This window comes from Lycorma delicatula, chromosome 2 (genome assembly GCF_047948215.1).
Source record: "Lycorma delicatula isolate Av1 chromosome 2, ASM4794821v1, whole genome shotgun sequence".
Classification (NCBI taxonomy): domain Eukaryota; kingdom Metazoa; phylum Arthropoda; class Insecta; order Hemiptera; family Fulgoridae; genus Lycorma; species Lycorma delicatula.
The window spans coordinates 152,393,469-152,418,204 of NC_134456.1; the positions used below are offsets into that span (position 1 = coordinate 152,393,469).

The 24,736-nt window shown below is 29.1% G+C and overlaps 1 protein-coding gene across 3 annotated transcripts in view; it reads left to right on the plus strand.

Annotated features, from left to right (window-relative positions):
* The window catches only part of LOC142319324 (delta(3,5)-Delta(2,4)-dienoyl-CoA isomerase, mitochondrial), a 70,438-nt gene that overhangs the window by 8,226 nt on the left and 37,476 nt on the right, over positions 1–24,736 (plus strand). For 2 of the 3 annotated variants that reach the window (XM_075356488.1, XM_075356489.1), the window contains 2 exons: positions 5,282–5,334; positions 16,455–16,644. In XM_075356488.1, coding sequence (XP_075212603.1) covers positions 5,283–5,334; positions 16,455–16,644 — 242 coding nt within the window. In that variant the 5' untranslated portion in view covers position 5,282. The remainder of the gene's footprint in view (positions 1–5,281; positions 5,335–16,454; positions 16,645–24,736) is intronic. The other variant, XM_075356490.1, reaches the window with a different exon arrangement.

Below are 24,736 nucleotides of genomic sequence, written 5' to 3' on the forward strand. Positions count from 1 at the left end.
AGAAAAAAAATCATATAAGGCATAGTGAGATAGTGGAACAAGAAAAAATTTATGAAATAAAATAATTATACATTATAACCCTATTCATTCAGACTAGATTGATGTAGTTTGGTGATGATGAAAATCCACTGAATTTGGAAATGTCATATATTATATAGCATAATCATATCACACAAGTCCAACATATAGGAATATATTTAAAATTGTTTTAATTGTGCATAACAATAAACTCATACTTTATGTACTGTAAGAGAGATTTTTGAATTAGATAGGATTATAACACAGTCACTATTTCACTTATGCTTTGAACAAGATATGAGCAAGTAGTGTGCTAATTTGATTACAATACCTTATTGTTATGTATAAACAAACATATCAGATTAGTAGACCATAATCTGTAATCTAATCTACTGATGAGCAGCTATGATAAAGCTAAATTCCTGATTTATAAAAGTTAATAAATTAAATCCATTCTGGTATGTGTATTTCAGAATGCTGTACCGACTTGAAACAAAATAACGGAGCCAATATAAAAAAAAATAAAAAATTAGCATTATAAAGCTTTGTTTAAAATAATTAATGTTAAGTATTATTATATTGCTCTATTGCTGAATGGTCCAGTTAATCCAGATGAACAAGATTAGGATAAATTTGATCTTAGCATAAAGTAATAAATTCATTAAAATAATCAACAAGTATTTATAGAGGTTAAATAGATCCACTACTGTAATTAAAAATGAAGTTTTCTTTGTTAAACAGAGAATATTTTTAGACTTTGAAGAATGAATAAATAAATAAATTTCTTATTCTGATCGGTTATAATAATGCACTATATGGGTCACATCAGGAATGGGTAGATATGCTATTCCATGGATAAAAAACTGGTACCAGTTCCTTTGTTCCTCTGATCAAGGTTTTAACCTTGATCAGAGGAACATCACAAAATTAATACAGTTAATTATAAAATAAAAGGGTTAAAGCTCATATTAATTATTAAAAATGTAAAAATTTGAAATAATGTTGAATTGTTATTAAATATATTAGATGTAAAAAATTATTACAAAATAATTAAAAAATCAGAAGATGTTAATGAATCTGAGGATATATTTATGTAAATATTGAACAGAATAGAGAAAATTTGTGATTTTTTTTTAATTAGTATTATTTAAAAATTTATTACAAAGGAATACTGTTTTTTTTGTAAAAGAAAATTGTTTAACTGTATTTTATATAGTTGTGCTGTTTGTTATGGTATAGTGTATTGTATTGTATTGTATATAAATTGGTGGGAAGATTTTTTTAAATGGTTGTTAATTTTTGAATAATGGCAATGGAAGCATAATAAGGTTCTTTCTCATAAGCTGAAGTATTGTATTAAGTTATTTGAAAACAGTCCAGTTGTCTATTTTCATAGAAGTGGATGTTGTTATTATTCTTTTAATGTTAAGTGACTTATTCCTTTTAGCAAAGTTCATAAATATAAACCCAAGGGATTTAACATTTCTAAATATTGTTCTGCATGATTCATGTATATGGGAGCCCATGTTTGTATCTTGAAAATTAGTCTGACTTTTGCAGGAGTCTCAAGAGATTATTTTTCTGGCATCAATTAGTCTGTAGCTACAAAATGTTTTACAGCATCTTTGAGTGACTAAAGCAACCAAACCACTATGTTTTTCTTGCTTTAATTGGCATATAATACACTAAAAGGTTTTTAATAATTTGGGAAATTTAATTTTTTTTTAGTAAGGATTTGTTTTATAAAACGGTTTATTTTATTTGTTGTTTTTTGAATATGTCAAATATTCTGTTAAAACTTTAGGCCCTAGATCAATGAAATTGTATTTATATTTATGAATATGTACTGTAAAAGTGCTAATGAAAAGCTGCTGAACACTGAGAACAACTTCAATTTTGTCAGTGTGTTTATTGAATGGATACTGAGTTTAAAGTGGGTTTAGTAGTATATCTTAGAGTAACAGGTAATTTAGGAAAAACCCTAATTTAATGAGATTATGTACCTCACATCAAGCTTAAATTATTAATGTACTATAATAGGATCATAAAAAATTAATATTTTCTTTAAATAGATCCGTGAAAAAAGTAACTTTATCTTATATTTATATATTTATTTATTCTACTTACTCTGCTTTTGGTGTTCTTTTATTGTTGAAACCATATACATTGTTATTATTAAAATAACGTAGCATAAAGTAAATTATTGTAAAGTATCCATAATTTTGTTATTTTAGAGGTTTTCCTTCTTTTATAACTAGCGGATTTAATTTTAATAGAATAAATATAAACAATCTCATTATGATTTAGATGGTCTATGAATTTTAATTTTTTAATTTTATTATTGTTACATAGTAGATAGAGATGCATAGTAGGTGATTTTTATTGTGATCTGTTTGTAATAATAATAATGATGATTATTATTTAGAAAAAGTTGAATATTTTAACTGATAAATGATTTTTATGTAATTTTATAAAAATTGTTTGTATATCTTAAAAATTTTTCATGGGGTGGTATTTTAATAAACGAACTAAAAAAAAAATGTATTTCTATAATTTTTTATGTATATAGAAATAATACATATATCTCAATATATAATTTCATTTGTGATAATTGTATACATTATTTGCCAATTAATTTTAACTAGGATTTTATGAGTTTGTCTAAATGATCACCACCAGCTTAACGATCTTGTGCAATAGGATTTTATGTGTATATATTTGTGTATGCATGCATGCAAGCACATATCAAAACATGTTTTTATTTGTAGATTAGTTAGTAGATCAGCACAATGAAATGAGGTTTATAATTTGATAAAAATATTTGTCTTGCTTTCTAAATATACAAAAATATATTTGTAGAATATCTGTTCAGAACTATAATATACAGTAGTCCCATCCTCTCCACTATTATTATGGAGCTGTTATTTTATGTTTTACCTTAAAATGGCTAGGAAAGCACTTTAGTTAATAGTTTATTAAATAGTATACTTGGTCTATGTTGTTTGTGTATTAGTATGTTGTGTTTGTTAAATTTAATGTTTGTTTAAACTTAATGTAATTTAAATTGTGTACTCTTGTGTTGTTAGATTGACTGCCTTGTGCTTTGTTATTTTGTATTGTTATACAACTGTAGTAAATGCTAAATTGGTAAAACTGGATACTTTATTTTCCTACAGATATAAAAAAACAACAGCAAGTACAAGTTCTACATGTCATTAAGTGTCTACATGTCAATTGTCTTGTAGAAAAAGTGTACTCATACAGAGATATTAACCACAACATACAAGTGCAATCGCACCACTAATCTTTATATAACTGGATGGGGACCTTACGGCGTAAAATACAATTAAGTGTTCAATACTGAAGCATACTCCAGCACCGCAGAATGAGTGGCCGGAAACTAAATAAAACTATTGTATGCTTGCGCAACTATAATCATGATGGTAGGGATGTTTATTTTACTCAAGTCAGATAATCAAAAGAACAGTCATTTTTGCAACACAAGCAGAAATTTACGAATGGTTGTAGAAAACTTATATAGAGTTCAGATAAATAGTTATGTAGAGATCGGTATTCAAAATACAAAATCAGAACTACTGCATCGGTTTAAAACATGGTTTTATTCCTACTCTTACACTTACCTCTGTGCACGTGCCGTTTCATTTTATTTAGCTCTACCACTCATTTAGTGGTGCTAGTTTATGCTTCAAATTTTACCAATTCCAATACATGGGATTCCCGATCCAGTTATATAGAAATCAGTGAATCGCACTTATAGCATTTAAAATCATCAACTAAACACAACATTTGAACAATGAAAAATGTTACAACTACATTAAATTTGTAATAAATAAAAAACTGATGATAAGTAATGAATATTACTATGAATTCATTGCTGGGAAAATATTAAATTAGAAAGAAAAATACAACAGGTTAGAGAGAAATGAGGATATAAATATTAAGGTTGAAGAAAAGAACTATAACACAAGTAGTAGAATTTTGTTATATAGGTAGTAAAACAAGGATGGAAAAAGACAACAAAATCAATTTGGCATGTTATAGGAGAAGTTTTTTATTTCAGGCATCGATTTATGTATTTATAAGGAATTTTTAAAAGTTTAATATGTGTCATGCTTTATGTTACTAAAACGACAGAAGGAAAACCAGATAAACAGTCAAGACTTGCAAAATGTGGTGTTAAAAGAGATCATTGAAAATCAAATGAGTTTAAGAAGAGCAGAATGAAGCATTTTATAAGGTGGATTGAAGAAGTTTCTGGTGAGATAAAAAGAAGGGTGATGTGCCATGTAATAAGGCACCCAAGGTAAATAATTTGATTATTGAAAAGAAAGTAATTGAGGATAGGAACAATGAAAAAAAAGGAAGATTACAAATGAATAATTGAGGATGTTTGACTTAAGTTTGAAATAATGTTTATTATACAATTTGGATGAATAAATCTGGGAAAGGTAAGAGGAGTGTTGTGTGATAAGAAAGTAAATGGAAAAAAGATAGGAAAATCTTTAATTTTTGGTTAGGCTATCAACGAGGCACACTTCTAAGACATGGCCAGTGGAAGCTTAGTTCTGAAATAAATCCCGAGTGAACAGAGTTAAGTAATGGTGAGGAGAATACTAAGATGGAGGAGAGGAGTAAAAAGAAGGGACAGATAAGAATAGTACACATTAGAAGGATGGAATGGATGTTATTGACAGAAAACAGTAGGAATATTGCTCCATGATTGTTGTGACATATTAAATGAAGGCATGAACAGTATGTTGGAAACAAGATTTAGGATTTGGAAGTAGTAAGGGAAAGAATAAGGAAGACCTGAATTTAGATGAAAAAAGTAGCAAATGATTTGTGAGAGAGATGGGGTAAAGAAAAAAGGATGCCTATAATATAGAGGAATGTCAGACATGAATTAAAGATAGCAATGCTGTCCCTTATATAACATGAAATATGACAAAGGTGAAGAAGTAAAACTGAAGCTGTAAGAGCATTGAAATTTTATTTAACCTAAAAGATTAATGAAGAATAGAAAGGAAAAGAGAACCATGTCAGTTTTTTGAAAATTACTGACAAAAACATTTTTTTTCATGAAAATGTTTTAATTAACCCTTGTAAATTTCTAAACAAAACCAGAAAACATTTTTTATTGCTACTATCAAAGAATTCATTTATTGTACATTATAAAATTAATTTTAGAAAATAATACATTCATTCATATTTTAAAATTAGGTTTTACTTATTCTGATTTCAGAATGATTCGTCCATTGGTTAACTATAGAAGATTATTCCAAAGTTTTTATAGTAGTAAGTTTTAACCGATATATACTTATAAAAGATCTTTATTGATTTAATATAAACATTATCATTATTTTATTAATATTTAAAAATTTGTTCTTACTGTATGAAAGAGAGTCAAATTAAAAAAAAAGAAAAAACCATCAAATATTTTTTATTTCATTGTTTATTGAATTATAAAAGTATGTACATCATTCTCTCATGCAGTCTCCTTGCTGTAAAATAAGTGTTCCAGTGCTTTGGAAATGCATGAATACTTCTCAACAGAGTTTTTTAACTGAGAGTATAGCCACTCACCTGGTTCACCTGATGTCAGACCTAAAAAATTGGTTCTCATTGTCTCCTTGAGCAGTCCAATGATTGAAAACTACTGGAGGCCTAGTTTAGTAAATAAGGCAGTCATAGAAGGCATTTTAAAAATCTTGCTTGGATGATAGTAACATGAAACAAGAAGTATGGACCAAACATTATCATAATGCAAAACCACCTGTACTCAAAAGTTCAGAGCATTTGGAACTGATTGCGGAACACAAGTGTTTCTTGAAATATATGGGCTACAGTGATGATAGTGTTTCCCATAGGTGATATATAATGTTCCACAATTATCAGTTCTCATTCATACTAAAAGTTGACAAAACTTACTGTCTTTGGCTGTATGGTGATTTTTTTTCCAGTTATATTTAGATAATATGACACCATTCCTTGGTTGTTCTGTTGGTTTCTGGTTGTGATATTGAATATTAGGTGGTTGATTATTGAATATTGGGTTTCACATGCAGTGGCAGTTCTTCGCAAAAAGTAATCACCGTTAGCTTGTGCTGCAAATGTTCCTTATAGGCATCAACTCATCATTCTTTACATGCAGTTGCATTTTGGCTGTTATGGTACCCATTATACAGTTAGTTTATTGAACTTCTAAACATCATAGAAATTACATTGTTATGATCCTTGACTGATCACATACATAACTCATGGAGATAATTTATTCACTGTTCATCAATTTTCTTTACCATGGTTTAAATGCTTCAAGGTGTCTGGCATTGTTACTGTTATTCTTGTAGACTACGGAAAGTTTGTTACATAAATAATGCCATGTAGTTACTTCCTAGTCTACTCAATACATTGGCCGACAACAGACATGCATCACCATACTAAACTGTAACTTTGCTATGAATTTTGGTGAGTTTCATCCCTTCAGTGCTCAAAAAACAAATGATGGCATTTCTTCCACTTTGGCACATGTTGCAGGTAAATCCGCCATTATGTTTCATTCTGGGCCCATCCTGCCACCTGTCAGCCATTCTTCAAACCCTGAGTTTTACTGTTGCTATCTTAAAAAGACAGTAGTGTAATTTTAATTGATTTTAATGTTTTCATTTGACTCTCTTAACTTGTAGTTTATAAATAAATAATATATTATTTATTAAAAGATTTATGCATTTAATTTGGTGATTTGAATAATATTAATTTTTATTGGCGTTTTATAATAATTTAATTATTTATTTATTGGAGGATACGATTTCTTTCAAAGCTATTTTGACCTATTCATTTTTATGATTTTCATACAATGATACAAAAAAGGTCTATTATATAGAATTATTATGTGTTTTAAATAAGGTTTCCTAAACCTTGTTGCAGAGATTTGGGAGAGTTCTGGTGTCTTCAGTAACACCAGCCTCCTGTACAACGTTAGTGATAAAACAGGCCATATATTATATAAACCTCGTGGATTGTTAGATTAATTCATTGACTATATATTTTTTTTGTTTTATAACTTCATTATATGTAGATTACAGTTTGAAACTTAATTTTCTATCAGTAATATTTTAAACATAATAATATAGCCACAATGAGTGTTTCGAAAAGGTACATCCATTAGAATTAGTTGCACGGGTAAATTTTACATTATTATATTTCTTAAATGACAACACTACTAAAGTTTTAGTTGCACATAACATATGAAGTAACCTTGTCAAACACTATTACCCGTTTAGTATCCATTACTTTGTGTTGTGTTGGTTATGTTTTCAAAGGATGAATAGGTGTTGGAGAGAGAGTGATGTTTGAACTGGGATTAAAAAAGGACAGTAGAACCTCATTTCTTTTACAGAGTGTAACAGAAATTCATACATTGAGATTGTATTTGTATGAATACATTGTATGTCAACATTGTATTTGTTATTGGCCATTTCTGTGGTTGGCAGTATTTCTTCACTGTGTTCTTGAAGTTAAAAATTACTGTAATCAAACTTTTTCTGAGTGGATAGGATACTAAGGAAAAGTTGAATCACTCTGTATGATTTAATGCCTTGTGGAATTTTTTGTTCTGGAAATCACCAAAAACATAGTTTTCTTCAAATCAAATGATCTGAACTGCCTGAAGCTGTTAATTGAAAAGTATATTTTATAAATCCAGACGAAGCGATATTGGGGAAAAAATGTGTGGTTGATTAAATTTTGCCACAAATGGATATGGACAGAAGGATGACAATATGAATATTTCCTCTGATTTGTATTAAACATGCCATATTGCAATTTTATGTTTACATTATTTTTTTAAATTTAATATTCATTCTTTCCTGTTTAGCCTCCGGTAACTACCGTTTAGATAATTCTTCAGAGGATGAATGAGGATGATATGTATGAGTGTAAATGAAGTGTAGTCTTGTACATTCTCAGTTCGACCATTCCTGAGATGTGTGGTTAATTGAAACCCAACCACCAAAGAACACCGGTATCCATGATCTAGTATTCAAATCCCTTTAAAAATAACTGGCTTTACTAGGACTTGAACGCTGTAACTCTCGACTTCCAAATCAGCTGATTTGGGAAGACCACTAGACCAACCACTTAACCACTAGACCAACCCGGTGGGTCTAATTTAATATTAGTAGTTGGGGAAACTGACTCGTAGCCAAACTGGATAAAATTAACAGTCTTAGCTAATATATTATAATTTATTTTTTTTTATTGATTATTTATATTGCATCCTGCAACTTATTTTTATCATATTAATTAAAATATAGTGAAAAACAAAGGAAACATCTTTATAAAGATGCTAAAATTTGATATTAACAGCGCCTTTATATGTTTTTGGTGAATCTACTACTGTACATAATTGGTTTAGGAAGATTACCTGCACTGGTTTAGCTATTTCATTGCTTAAAATTGAAACCAGTTTGCAATAATTGTTAAATAAAATTAAAAATATTTTTCAAATATATGATGGTAATCATTATTTATTTGCTAATATTCTTTGCTACTTAAGAATTTAGATAAACCTATTTAAGAAACCTTGCTCAGTTATCTTGTCCTTCATGCTCTTGAAGTCATTGATTATAATATTAAGTTGTTTTACTACTGTTTATTACTTATGTAAATTAATTAACATGTATGTTTAATTTTTAACATTGGTCAGTCTTAAATTATTTTATAAAAGAAAATCTTACTCGTCCTCAAACAGTATTTGCATGAAGCTATAAATTATTTTTTTAAGATAATTATATTATTAAATTTGTCCTTGCCTTGTGTTTTGTATCTACAAAAATTTATTACTGTTCCTTAATTTGTTACTGAATAAACACAACTTACTCTGTAAAGTAAGTATACAGAAGAAAATCATCATAAATAGAGTAATAACCATTTTTAATTTTTCTTAAATCTGATTGTTCAGTTTACTACTAAATATTGGTATATTAATTAGTTTGAAGTTTTTAGACAAAAAAAAAAGACATTTTAATGAGCATCCTACCTATTAAGTTTTATGTTGAGTTTATTTTGTATTCAGTTGAGTGACCTTGGCTTATTTACTTATCACCACATTTCAGAAAAAAAATTATTTGTTTAGTTTTTGTTATATATTCTTCTTTGACTTGAGGTAATGTCACAGATTAGTGTCATTTCATTATTATTATAAACATCATGATTGATTGGTTTTATGTTATTTATTTTTTTAACTAGCTGATCCGGTAATGCTTCAATATTGTTAGATTTGAGAATATATATATATATATATATATATTTATGTAGATTAAATTAACACAATTGAAAGTTTGATAAAAGTAAACATTACAGGACTTCACAAAATTTTAATTTTCACTTTTATCCATTTCCCTTTTTTCCTTATTCCCCTATTTCTCTGTTTCCCTGTTGCATATTTCTTTCGCTCTTTTCCTTTTTCAATTTTCCGTTTTCCTCTCCTACATTTCCCTTTCCCTTTTTCCCACGTGTAAATCGGTCCAGTACCTTTTTAGTCTACAGTGGACACACATATTAACATTGACTTTTTTTATTTATATTTATATATAGAAGAAGAAAGTCTGTATGTATATTTGTTTCATTTCGTATATCTAATATCTTAACACCAGTGCCACCTAGCGGGTCCATTTTTTGCATAGGTATTTTTTTTCCATGTAACACATATTCTGAGTATGAGCCAAATTGGATTATAAACAATTTTTTGAAATATCTCAACCCTAGCGCCCCCTAGCAGGTTCAAAGTAATTCAGAAACCTTCGTGGGCATGCCCGAAACTACTTACCAAAGATTCATCTCAGTCGGATGAATGGCATAGGAACAAATACAGGACAAACAAACATTGATTTTTATATATAGAATTAAATGAACACAAATGTTTGAATGTTTGATAAAACATTAAAAAACTGAACATTACAGAATTTAACAAATTTAACCTTTCACTTTATCCCTTTTCTCCCTTTCCCTCTCACCCATTTTCTCTTTTCTTAATTTCCTTTTCCCCAGTATTTTCCCTTTTTTCATATTCCCTTCCTTTTTCCAATTTTTCATTTTTTTATTTTTTCTGTTTTCCCTATTTCCCTTTTGTACTTTTCCCTTTCTACCTTTTTACCCACACGTAAATCAGTCCAGTAGTTTTTTAATTTATAGCAGACACACATATAAATATTGTCTTTTATTTATATATATATATATATATATATATATATATAGAAGAAGAAAGTCTATTTGTATATTTGCTTGTTTGTTTCGTAAATATCTCGACACCAGCGCCACAACTCACCAAAGTTTTATTGCAATTGGATGAATAGTATAGGAACGCATAAGGGACAAACAAACATTCATATATATATATATATATATATATATAAAAGATTAATTTTATCGGTATGCTTTAAATTTTATACATTTTAAGGAAAAATAATTATGACCACATATGACCAGTTAAATCATTACCATTCTTTTGTTTCTTTATAAAAAATAATTTAATTTATTAGATCATAATTTTAGCCTGTTATTCATTTATTGGTTTTTTAGAATCAAAGTTCAATTGATAATGTCGCAAGTTTATGTTAAGTATTTGGATATTTATGTCCATAATTTATTAATGTTACATAATCTTTTCAAGGTTATTTGTAATATATTTCTGTTAAAGTAGAAATTATAATAATCTTGATAATTAACGCACGGAACAGCATAGATTTATCATAAAGTACTGACATTTTAATGTAGTATTTGCCAGATTGAATTGGAAATCCGGTTAACAGAATTTCTACGTAATGGAAGATTCTCCAATTAACCCTTTTATGAGCTTAAGCTTTTGTGAGTGTAAGTCTTACACTTCTGCAGGAGAATTATTGGCAGTGGGACTTCTGCATTGCCAAATCATTCCCCAGTATACTGTTAACATTTAAAAGAAAGATATTGTTTAATCTTCATGACAGACAAATTATGATGTAGAAATACAAAAATGAAAAAATCTATTAAAATTATTATTAACTAACGCTTATTTACTTAAATGTTAGGACTTGTAAATTTCATTATTGGTGCAAACAATTATTCAGTAGGCGGATTGTAACCATCTAATTTTAAATATGGATAAAACTGTTGTTGCATTATACTTCCCAGATAGACATAAAATTACAAATTACATGGACTGAATTCTCATTAATGTTAAAAATAGTATTTCTCTTAGCATTAAAGTGGAAGTTCTGGGTATCAAATGACAAATTCTCTTAAGAAAATAATTTTGATTTTATTGATTACAAAATCGAACAGCATTGTTTGCCTTTGAAGCATCTTAAAAAAATTCCTAACCTTAAAGTATTAATTATTATGCCTTTGTAAAGTATCAAAGATTATAAAAAATTTTAAATATTTTTTTAAATTATTAAGTCAGATCCCTTGCACTTTTTAAAGTTTTCTTGAACTCTACACTAAATATTAGGTACAGTTGGATTTTCAGTTTTTAAAATTAAACTTTAAAAAAATGGATATTTTATGTACAAATCCTATTCAACCTACTTGGTTTTTTGGCGCTTAAAAGTTTAATTATTTACTTCAATAGGTCCATACAGTTTGATACAATATTATTCAAAAAGCTTAACAAAAAAAATTTTAATTATTAAAAAAAAAAATGGGTACCATAATGCCCTCTTGTGATTGAAAATTATGCCAAAATTGGGAGATATATATTTGCCTATAGATATTTTTGCCAAATTCACTTTTTTTGGTGGATGGATTTTCAAGAGGAAGCAAAAGCTATTTCAAAATAGTGTTAAATATGCCAGCACCTCTTGGTCTGATCAACTTAAACCTTAAGAATTTTAAATAATTGAAATACTTTCATCATCCTAAAGCCCAATTTTCTACCACACCATACAAAAATTCAATTATTAAAAAATAACAAAAACTACCCCTTCTCTTTTTTAATTTTGTCTAAAGTTTTTCTGTCATCAATTTTTTTCTCTATCAATGCCTCACACAGATATTTTTTTAGCCATTTTTAAAGAATTTATGGTATGGCAGTCCACAAAATGTTATTAATCAACACACATATGAATGTGTTGCAGAGATTTCTATAATTTTTTCTTGGACTAAAGGGAGATTTGAAATAATGACATTTGAAAAAATCCTGATATCCAAAATTGTGACAAATCCTCTCTCATTATAGTTATCTGATGGTTCAGAAGTCATACAACTAAAGCCAGGAAAGTAAAAATGAATGTAGCAACTGTTAGAATTTTTATACCTGAAGCAATTCAGATTGTCAACTTTTTTTATTATCCATTGATACTAAAGTTTTCCTTACACACATGCCTACACAAGAGAGAGAGAGTTTAATTTTTAATGTTAATTTAGAGTATTGTATTTTTTGTTAACAATGCTAAGAATTATCATCCAACCTAAAAATCAGTAGAATTATGATAACTAAATAGTTCCTGTTAACTGTAATTTAATGATTTTTTATTCACAAATTTTTGAGAACAAAGTTTCAGGCTGAAATACACTTTAAACAGCACATGTTGATGCATTATCATATCAGTTTTATGTTTCTATTGCACGTAATAAAAAATATTGTGTTGTGTGAGTGGCAAGTATTGAATGGTGATGCGATGCTGGTCAAATTTACTTTTTTCCTCTTTTTTTGTGGAAAATGATATAGAACATACTAAATATTTATATAGAAAATACTTCATGGCTACTATATCTAGTTACAGTGGAGCAATGCTACTGGTATCATAACCACAGCCTTGCATTGGCTGTATTAAATAAAGTGTAAAATTACATATAATCTGACCCTTACTGGTTTTTGAAATGTTTCCTGCATTTTCTTTCTTTTTTTTTTTGGTTGTTGAGTGCAATATTGTAAAAAAAATCTTACTAGTAACAAAATTCAGAATTACATATACATGATGGATGCTGTTTATTGCTTGTGTAAACATTTCCTCACTGCAAGAAAAACATAAACCTTATGCTGAAAACAAAGATTAGCATTATAGAGCACAATCTTCCATTTCTTGAGCTATTTTTTACTATTAAACTATAATAAGTTTAACTATTAATAGTATTTACTTATTGCACAAATGGCATATATACATTTGCATTTGTATGCATTGATTACATTGTTAAAATTAATGATAAATTGTTATTAAATTTTTTAATTATTTACAGTGCTCTTATTTAATTACAAAGGCTACAAAATTTGTTTGTCTGAGGCTATATTTCACTCTGAGTTGAACCAGAGACTGCTGAAGAAGTTCAGTGTAAATACTCATGTTTACTATTGTAAAAGCAAACTAAGGAGATAGTTGTATTTTCATTGGTACAAAAGAGCTCCATAATAATATAGGAGAGGTGTTTATTAGTACACAATAAAGAAATACAGTTTTTCTTAAATTATAATTCCCTTTCAAGCCTACACTTAGTCCATTGATGCTCAAGTTTTTTGATCCATCCTTATTTTATGATTTATCTAAGTCTTCAAAATACGCAGATGTTTCACCATCAACTTTATCATTTTGTTTATATCTTTCCAGTAAGCCACTTCTTTATATTATGAAATAGATGTAGTCTGAAGCTGCTAAGTCTGGCAAGTAAGGGATGTGAAAAATTTTGCCACATAATTCAAACAATTTTGCTGTTACGGTTGTTGACACTACTTTTTAATCAAATGTGGTCATTTCTTTCTTTAATTCTTCATTTAGGCAATCCAATGAAGATCCATAAATTGCCCAATTATCATTCTACTGTTCTCCAGAAAATCAATGCAAATTATGCCACAGGCATCCCAAAAGACAGTGACCATCACTTTCTTATTGATGGAAAGGTTTTCACCTGTTTTGGAACGAGTTCTTTGACTACAATCCATTCTTTTGAAGTCATTCTTTGTTTTAAGTCAATAATAATGTATCCTACTTCATTGGCTGCTATGAAATGGCACAGAAATTCCTCTCAATTTCATTGAAACAGAACAAAAACATGCTTATCACAGTAACTCGTATGCTTTTTATCAGTTGTGAGCAATCATGGCACCAATTTTTTTGGACATTTTTTGAATAAGTAAATATTCATATAAAATTTGATGCACCTGTATATTTGAGATGTTTGTTGTCTTCGTGATCTCATGAATTTACAATCTTCTATTTTCCATCACCATGTTATGGATTTTATCAATATTCTCTGCAGTTGTAACCTCAATAGGCTGACCACAACATTTAGTATTGTTTGCCCTTTTATTGAACCACTTGTAAAATGTTTTAATCGATGAAGTAGCTGATCAATGATAATATTTATCCTGTTTTCCTCTAGTCTCCTGGGTAGTTTTGCCTTTTCAAAAGTAGTCTTTGAGCTACCATAATACTTGATATGGAAAACTAAGAATGACCACGTGGGGATTCCGGGTAATGAACATGCAGATTCCGCTGCTGAAGACGCTTGTGGTCAACCATGCTTCAATACCTGTGTTACTACATCTGACTTCATTAATTATGTGAAACTCATTCTTTGCACAAAGTGGCAAGATGACTGGTTGGCTACAGTAGATAACAAACTCCAGCACATTAAAGGTTCTGTGTTGTGATGGGACTCCTCATACAGGAAAATTTGTTGTGAGGAAGTGGTCCTCTGCTAATTGCGGATAGGACATATGAGAGCTACTCGCGAGTATTTGATGTCAACAGTAAATGCACCAGTATGCATAAGATGCAACTGCCGTTTGACTGTGCGCCATATTCTTGTGAAATGTATATGTTATGCGGCCGTGCATCGTAAATTTAAATTGCCCAGAAATTTTCGTCAGATCCTGGGCAATAATAAAGAAATTTTGGACCAGATGTTTTTATTTCTCCAGAGTGCTAATATTTTACACACTTTTTAATAGTGTTTTTAGATTTTTTTTTTACAATAGTTGTATGTTTTTGTGTAACATATCAGTTTAATTATTTTATTTTGTCTCTTTTTAATATTTTAGTTTTGATTTTGTTTTTAACTTTTTACTTTAAGTTTTTATTTTGTATTTATATTTCGTTTACATATTTACATCTCTCCGAGGTGTTACTATTTTACATACTTTTTAATAGTATTCTTAAATTTTTTTACTGTAGTTGTATGTTTTTATGTTTAACATTTTAGTTTTATTCTTTTATTTTGTCTTTGTTTTTAAATATCTACTTTAAATTTTTGTCTTGTTTTAATTTTTGTTGTTGTTTTATTAGATTTTATATTTTATTTTTGTATTTCATAGTTTTGTTTTCCAGGCGATAACGTTAAAATATTTTTCGCCCATAAAAAAAAAAAGAATGACCAATAATGGTATATAAGTGCCATATCTTGACTTCCAGATACTTCTCATGTATCTTTTCATCACACAGAATATCTAAAATGAATATCAAAATAGAATAAAACTCAACAAATCCAATTGTAATCGCTGAAAATCAGAAACCATATCAAAAAAAAAGTCAGATGATCAGCTCCTTTCATTCAAACACTTCCTCAATTTAATAAAGAAGATGAACTACATTCTGTAATAAACTACTGAAAGACTCTGACAGAAGTTTACTTGACACATAAAAAAAATTAAACATTAATCAATATGTGCATGTTGATTGATGTCAACATTATAATAAACTAATAAATGAAGAATAAGCAATAAACAAAAATGTTCATACTCCTCATGAATGTTTACTTAACTTTTTTGACTTAAAAAAACCTTAATGTAGACATTCCATTTTCAGAAAGAATCACAATTTTGCACTACCAACTCAAACAGAGCAACACAGTTTTAAGAACTATTCATTAAAATAAGACACCCTCATTCAATGTAATTAAAAAACAAAATTACTTTATCTTCAGCTATAAATACTGCAATGTCATAGATTACTTATTAATGCAATCTGTGAAGAAGTTTTAAGTAAATGCTTGTATAGGTACTGGTGAAATGACAAAACAGCCTGTTGCTTATGTTTATAATATTGTGATGAATAAATCGATTAAACCGTAGCAAACGGATTTTAACAAAAAAAAAAAAAAAGCTTTTAATTCTGTAGATTGTATTAAAATTATTAGAAAGTGGTTACTTTGAATTTGAACAGAAATATAGAGATCTTAATAGAAGTAAATATAAGTAGATAAGAAATAATTTAATAAAACAAAGATAGAATAATTTATTTTTTAAGCTGATATAAATAATTTAGATAAATTAGTTATATCAATAATTAATTAGTTATATCAATGTTATATCGATATTTAGTTGAAGATATTTATCTTCAACTAATAATTTTTACATTAAAAGAAAAATTACCTGATTCATAAGATGATATATGTACAGTTGCAAATGTTTAAAACTCAATAATTTTTTATTTATTTTCATCCAGGATTCTTAGCAACTCCCAGACTTTCTTCAGCTATGTCATCTGATTCAAATCCAGCTGATATTCCTGCTGCTACTACTACTGATTCTCCTAAATATGAGACACTTAAATTAAATGTACCGCAACCATTTGTTTATCATGTGGAGTTACAGAGACCTGAAAAATATAATGCTATGAATAGAACAATGTGGATGTTAGTGGTATTATCATATTTTTTAAACATACCATTATTACGACATAAATCTTTCAAATCCGTATACTATGTCGTAAATGTAGCTATATAGATCTCATTTTATACACAAGAATTTGCTATTATACTTTTATGTTAATTACACAACATTTTTCGTAATGTATTAATTTTTACTGATGTTTGAAGGTAGTTTTTCATGTATTTTTTTTTATTATATTGCTACTATATTGTCAATCAACCTTTTATATTTTATATGAATTTATTCCTGCTTTATCAGTTAATTTTTATGTGTAATAGCGTCTAGATATCCAAACCCTTTAAAAGTTACAAAAGAAGTGAACAGTATGTACAGGTTTAAAAAAGGGGTGTTTGTGAAGCCGAAATTCAGAAGAAAAAATGTCAAATCGATTTTAGTCATTAGGTAGTAGCAAAGTGCCCCGTCAGTTCTCACTCAGTTACATCACACCAAACAATTTTTTTTTTTTTAAAGTAGACATAATCTTTTGTTAAAATGCCTGTTTTGTCTTCTACTCTAACTTTAGTTGGTAAAAAGAAAATTTGAAAGTTATTTCAGAAAATGTTTGATTCCCAGAAGGTGATTTATTTATTTTTAGTGAGGGTTATTCAATGCTAAAGGAAGAACTATTACTTTTTAGATTAAAAACTGTATTATTTTGATTTCAGTATATTTACATCATTTTAATAAAAAAAATAAGTAAAATAAAAAAAATCTTAAAATATGATTACTTCTTTTTCACGTAAGCTAGAAGAATTATCATGCTAACATTTCATTAGGCATTATAACTGAAGTAAATAAAGCTATGTTTATGTATGTAAAGCCTATACATTTTTAGTGCTGTAGGGCTGCTGTACACTGAACATTTTGTTAAAAAAATCACCTCCTAAGTAGCACAAGAGGTATAATGTTACAAACACTGTGACCTCCTGTAAATGGGACTGATGAATACAATGTCTATCGATCCCAATAACTGGCCAGACACCAAAATAAAAAATTATTCTGGTCTGGTCCGACAGTCAACAAAAAGGATTAGTAATCTTTGCATGTTTACTTTCATAAGCTGTACAATTATTTAATTTTTTCAAGTATGCAGTAGATGTCTGAGAAATAAGGTTAACTGGATAACATAACACATTACTTAGCTGAAATTTGCCTCATTGAGCTCCAATACATACCAGTATATTGCAACTTGTTAACAAATCTTCTATGTATAATGTACCTATATATATTACAGTTAGTTATAAAATATAAATTTTAACTGCCAGTGATTTTGTGATTTGATAATAGAAATGATACGATAATTAGGTGCAAATAAATTATTTGGATTCAGAAATAAAGTTTATACATTATCCAGTTGTTCTTATAAAATATTGATTTTTTTTATTTATTGTTTTTTTTAACAGATGCATTTGAAAGATAAGTAAATTGCTATACAGGTTGATTCAAAGAAACAGAAAATTTTAAAAATTAAATAACGTTAATGAAAAAGGTTTTTTTAGAAAATGAATTTTATTTCATATAATTGTACAAATGTTGCCATTTTAGGATACATACATTTTAGTTTATTTTTTAAAGATGACATCTTGCAGGTGACCTCCTCTTCTATGTAAACACTCATGAAATCTCTTCGTTAAATTGTTCATGGTTTGACATAACATCTCAACTGGAATTTCCGCAATTGCTTCTTGGATCTTTGCCTTCAGTTCTTCCGTTGTAGCAGGTCCACTGTGGAACACTTTGCTTTTAAGGTGACCCCACAAAAAGTAATCGCAAGCTGAGAGATCAGGCAATCTGGGAGGCCATCTAATGTCACCATTTCGTAAAATGACACGTTGTCCAAACAATCGGCGTACAGCTGCCATCGATATTCGTGCAGTATGTGATGTTGCTCCATCTTATTGAAACCAGGCTGTGTTAAGAATTGGTAGAAATCTCTTTTGTTGTTCCACAACAAAGGTTTCAAGCATGGCTACGTAACGAGTCGACGTCACTGTAATCGCAAGACCGTTGTCATCCTCAAAAAAATAAGGGCCTATAACACAGTAAGATGACATAGCACACCACACGGTCACTTTCTGGCTGTGCAATGGACGCTGGTGTAGCTGCGTAGGATTTTCTTGTGCCCAGTATCTGAAATTTTGCTTGTTAACAAATTCACTGAGGTGGAAATGCGCTTCGCCTGACATCCACAGTTCGTGAACAAACTCTTCGTTATCATTTATCTTCTGAAGCATTACATTACAGAATTGTGCTCGCACAACTGCATCGTTCGGTTTCAGTTCCTGGACGATCTGCAACTTGTATGGATGGAATTGCAAGTCCTTCACTAACATTCTTCGAACACTTGAACTATGCAATTGAAGATGCTGAGAGACGACGGATTGACCGATGTGGACTTCGTGTGATAGCATCTTGTAAAGCTTGAACATTCTGTGGTGTACGGACGGTTCGCTCACGGTTTCTTTTTCATTGCCGAACCAGTTTCCTCAAAATTAGATATCCGTGTTTTAATTGCATGTACTGATGGAACGGTCGTGCCATCCCAGATTAAAGTGACGGCGAAATTCTCTACGCGCTCCCTCCACACTGTCATTGTTTTTGTAAAACACTTTGATAGCAAATGCACGTTGCGCACCACTCCAAGGATCCATGATAACTAAATGGCAGGTTAGGTTAGAGAGGTTGGCGCCACTTATCAAGTGGTACCAATCGCCCACGGCTACCAACACAACTTTCAAAATTTCCCGTTTCTTTGAATCATTCTGTATGTTTTTCTTGAATTTTTCCTTAACTCATAATTAATCTTGTTGAACATTTAGCTTTACAATCCACATTATTCCAATAATAAAAAAGGATAAAAAATTTTCATTAGAAGTTTAAAAAGAAAAGAAATGTATATTATATTAATTTTTTAATTATGATTTTATAATGCTGAAGGATGTGGGCTTTTCCTTTGAGATTCCTAAGATTAGATATATAATCAAAAAAAAAATTGAGAAATTTACATTTAATTTGTTTAATTTATAATAATCTTACTTTAAAGAATACCATTTTGAAAAAAAATAAATAAATAAAATATATAAACAAATAAAATAGGTACTTATTCTGTACTCAGGTCTGATCATTTTATACTTAAAAAAAAAAGAATTATTCCATCATTGCACATTTATATATCAGATCAGAAAAGCCCTGTTGGCTGGTTGGTTTTATTATCAATTTGTGATTGAACTTTACGTTTGTACCTCCCTACATGATGGCTGGAGCATAACTGGGTAACTTACTTGATGACTGGAATCCAAGTAACTGAACAAAGACTCAGGAAACTGAAAGACTAGTGAAAAGTATGAATCTGAAACTATTGTATTTGAATTAAAAATTATGTTTTATAAATAGGAAAAAAAGAGAAATAAATTTACTAAAATGAAAGAAAAATTACCGTTTTTGATAATGTAATATGCTTATGGTGAAGCAGCATAAGGTATAATAATAATAATATTAAAGTATTAAATTTAATACATAACAATGTTCAGAAACATGACCTGTTCAACAAATGACCTGTACTAAACAATGAAGTATAAAGATAATAATAATATGAATAAAATAAATAAAATATAAAAAAATAAATGATATAAAGATAAAATATACCTTAAAGATATTTTTATCTAATTAAAACAACTTTTCTTACCGTTCTATAAAATTTGAAAATATTAAAATTAGCACATACAAAAATGAAATCAAAAACAAATTATTCTACAGAAAATTCTAAAAAAATAAAATTTGGATTATGAAAATGGCCCAATATTATTGAGATATTGAATTTGAAATTTTGAAAAATTAGAATAAAAATTAAATAAAATTTTAATTGTAATTGATTCCATTTTCATATTGATAAAGCCGAAAATCATATTGTAGAAATATATTGGTCACCTGGAAAGATGTTAAATTAATCAAAATCTCTTTCATTCTCTCTACAATTCCAAAAAAAAACATGACTAATTTGATAAATTAATTGCATAATGGACAACTAGACAACTTTAAAAGAAAAAACAAACTTCAATTAAGAAAATCAGTCCATGAGTTCAGGAATTATAATCATTTAAATATGTTGATAGAAACAAAGGACTAGTTGACTCACTTCTATTGAAGAAGAAAACATGACCTTTATATGTTTTCATTGAAGGTGTTACTGAAAAAAAAAATAATGAAGAAGGAAGGCCAGCCAAAATGAATTTTCATCAATTTAGAACCATCTGACAAATGAGAATGAATAGAACCAATAAAACTGATGAAAAAAAATCATTATATGATTGTGATTTGTAAGCTAATTTGTGCATTTTAATTGTTCTCATGTATGCTCTTAGTTACACCTCACTGATCACAGATTTGTGTTATGTAGATATTAATGGTAGTGGAGTGTTTAATTGCAGAATTTTTTAATTGATTTTTGTTAAAAAATTGATATTTATTGTTTTTTATTGTTTATAATAAATATTTAAGACTTCCTGACACAGAATGAAAACATCTACAGAATAATTGAACACAATTTACTATACTTAAAATACTGTACCGTGTAGTAGCATTCCCTAAATCCATAACAGAAATATAATTATTCTTAATTAGGAAATATAGAAATTCTTCCTTTTTAAAAAAAAATATTATTGTTTTAGCTAATTAGAAATAAAAATTTTATATACATTATTTTACATGGGCCATTTGGAAAGTTCTCAGCCTGATAGAAAAAACAAATTTTTTTTTTTCAATGTATTCACCTTATAATTCAACATATTTAGACCACCAGTTTTGTAATTTTTTAATACCGCAGTATACCCTCCTGGTGATGATCCTGCCTTTTTTTAGGTAGTATGTGAGTACCGTAACACAAGAATCACCAGAAACTGTAACCATGACTTCTCCTACAAATTGAACAGTTTTCACCTTTTTAGTGCACTTTCACTTGCTCCCACTCTCTGTTTGATTGTAGAGTGTAATAATGAATCCATTTTTTATCTACTGTTATAAAACATTGAAGAAACTCAGTGGAATTGCATTTGAAGAAGTCTAAATACTCGAGAAATGATCTGTCAAATGTGCTTTTGATCAACTATTAGAAAACATGGCATTATCAAGCAGGAAACATTTTCATACACCCAACATGGTAGTGTAATGGACGTGATCTATCAAGATGTTTGGGATGTCAGTAAGTTTGCTTACCTTCAGTCAGGGAATATTTAAATATGATATTTTGGATATTTGAGATGATTTCATCAGTCATAGCAGTTTTTGGACATCTAGAGCGTTCATGAACTTTCTTTTTCTGTTTAGCCTCCAGAACCACCATAAGGTGTTACTTCAGAGGATCAGTGAGGATGATAGATATTAATTTATAGAAGTGTAGTCTTGTATGGTCTCATGTTGACCGTTCCTGAGGTGCTTGGTTAATTGAAATCCAACCACCAAAGAACACCGGTATCCACGATCTTGTATTCAAATCTGTATAAAAGTAACTGCATTTACTAGGATTTGACCCTTAAAACTCTGCGATGACGATTTGAACCCATTAACTTCAATTGGTGTAAGACCACATTTAAAGTATGCAGCCCATTTTTTCAATGTTAAAAATAAAAGGGAAAAATCCTTTAAAGTGAAATTTAACTAAATTTGAATGTATGTTGGGGGTTAAACTTTTAAAAAGAAAGTACTTTATGCAACTTAAACTTCGATTTTATCCATTTTTCAGAAAATTTCAATACTTGTTTCCATTACTAGATACTACAAACAAGCAGATAAACACACACCTGAAACTTCACAGTATTAAACGATTATACTTTATAAGTATCATAGTCGTTTGGTCATATTTACACCAACTCTGCATTAGGCTGAGAAATTTCTGAAGGACCATAGTACATACTTATAAAAAAAAAATCTTTTTATATTTTTCATTCGTTATCTACCTTTTTAGTTATTTAATTATCTTCAGAAATTATTTAATATATCATCCCACTTATATAATTAAATATTAAGTTAATTTAGTTTATATTAATTATATGATATGATAAAAAATATTAAGAATATTTAGCATATTTCTTAAGTAGTTCCTGTATGAACTTGTCACAGTTTAAATTTTTCCAGTACTTAAAAGATTACTTACTACCATATGATTCATAAAGGCCTTCACTTTCAAAGCATTTAAAAGTTTATTGAGATAACTTTCAGATTCAGTTGAGGTCTCATTTCATCGAAAAACACATCAAGTTTGTCAAAGTTGTCATCCAACTTTGTTTCTATATGACTTCCATTTATAATACAACATATATCTAACTTGAAGTTGATTTCATTGCAGACTGCAGCCAGCAAGTCAGGCGTTACCTCTGCAGCTGCACCATTAATTCGAAGTCTTAGCTCAATGAGATCAGCAGGCAAAGGTGGTACATAAACCTGATCTTTAATGAAACTCCACAATTTTGCCTCCTGGAAGAAGAACAGGCCGTATAGTCTTTTTTTGCTTAGGGTACAAAAAACATTGATCTTAGGGCTATCATGAATGTGCTGCAGAGTTTCATGAGGGTTTTTGCTACCCAATATTCAGCAGTTATGGGTGTTCACCTTGTCACTGATGTGAAATATTGACTCATCACTAAAAATTATTTCTAAAAATGTATCTTTGTTTGCAATTCTATCCATCATTTCCACACAAAACTGCAGCTGAGCAACTTTGTCATCATCTGTAATATGTTGAACCACACATGTCAAGTAGATTTCTCAGACTATGTGCAAAGCTTTCTCTGGGTTGTTTATAGCAGCTTCAGGTACATGTGGGTGTCCTGATGATATTGTATGTTTAACAGAACAACCCATCTAAATGAAGGTTTAGTGTCAAGAGTAAATTATATGTCTACTAGAGGCTCCTACAAATATTACCTACTGTACTCTTTACAAAAATTCATTGAACTGCAGTTGCTGACTGCAAATTTTGAAACTAAAACACACAGCGAATGTGTTCTGCAGCAGTAAATGTATCCATTTTTAACAACAGTGATAACAGTGTTGGTGGCTGAATTCCATCCAAATGAACTTTGTGAGTCAAAATTTGATGTGTTTTGCTATTAAATGAGACCTCAACCGAATCTGTAAGTTATCTAAATAAATTTTTATATGTTTTTAAAGTTGTGAAGTATTTTTTCAATCACCTGATATTTAAACGTGTGTGTGTGCATGTGCATGTGTGTTACAGTAGCGTGGAAATTAATCTGAACACAGGGAAATATTTTTATTTCTGTGCTTGGCTACACTGCTTGACCACACCCATTCTTTGTGTTATCTGTGTAATATGAGGTTATTGTCTATGTTCTTTGGTTATTTAGCAATCTTCATGATAAAATAGTGTTTTGTGAAAGTTTTTTCATTTTTTATTACAAAACAATATTCTCTAATTTTTTCTGCGTTGAATATATAATAATGGGCATATTTCCAAAAAGTATTTGAATGTTACTCTTTCTGAGCATACCAGTAAAACACAATTACAATTAGTTTCTGAGTTTGGTGTTTGACTTGGGCAGTGAATGCTATTTTAAAATAATTTAAAGAAACTGGTTCTTTTTCATCTCAAGAGTAAAGGTAAATGTGGCCATACAAGAAAAGCTACTCAAACACAGGATCAGTTATTAGTGAGAAAAAGTAAACTTAATCAATTATTCTGAACTTAAATAAAAAATGAGCAGCCAGTGGAACAGATTTACACTTGACAAATGTTAGATGCCGATTCTTTCAGCTGGATGGAAAGCTCATTGGTCAGCTAAAAAGCAGCTTTTAATATCAGCAATTTGCAATAAAAGGCTCTTGTGGCCAAAGAACATGTTAACCAGACCAAAGTAGACTGGGAAAATGTTGTTTTTGTAAAGTCACATTTTTATGTTCAAAGGCAAAGGATTCCATAGAAAAGCATCAGATAAAAATACATCAGCAGTTCATGTTCAACAGTCAGTTAAACATCCTCAGAAAAAATGATTTGGGACTGTTTCACATTGGAAGACCCTTGTTCGTTTCTTCCAGGAGGATGGTACGTTGAAAAGTGATGGA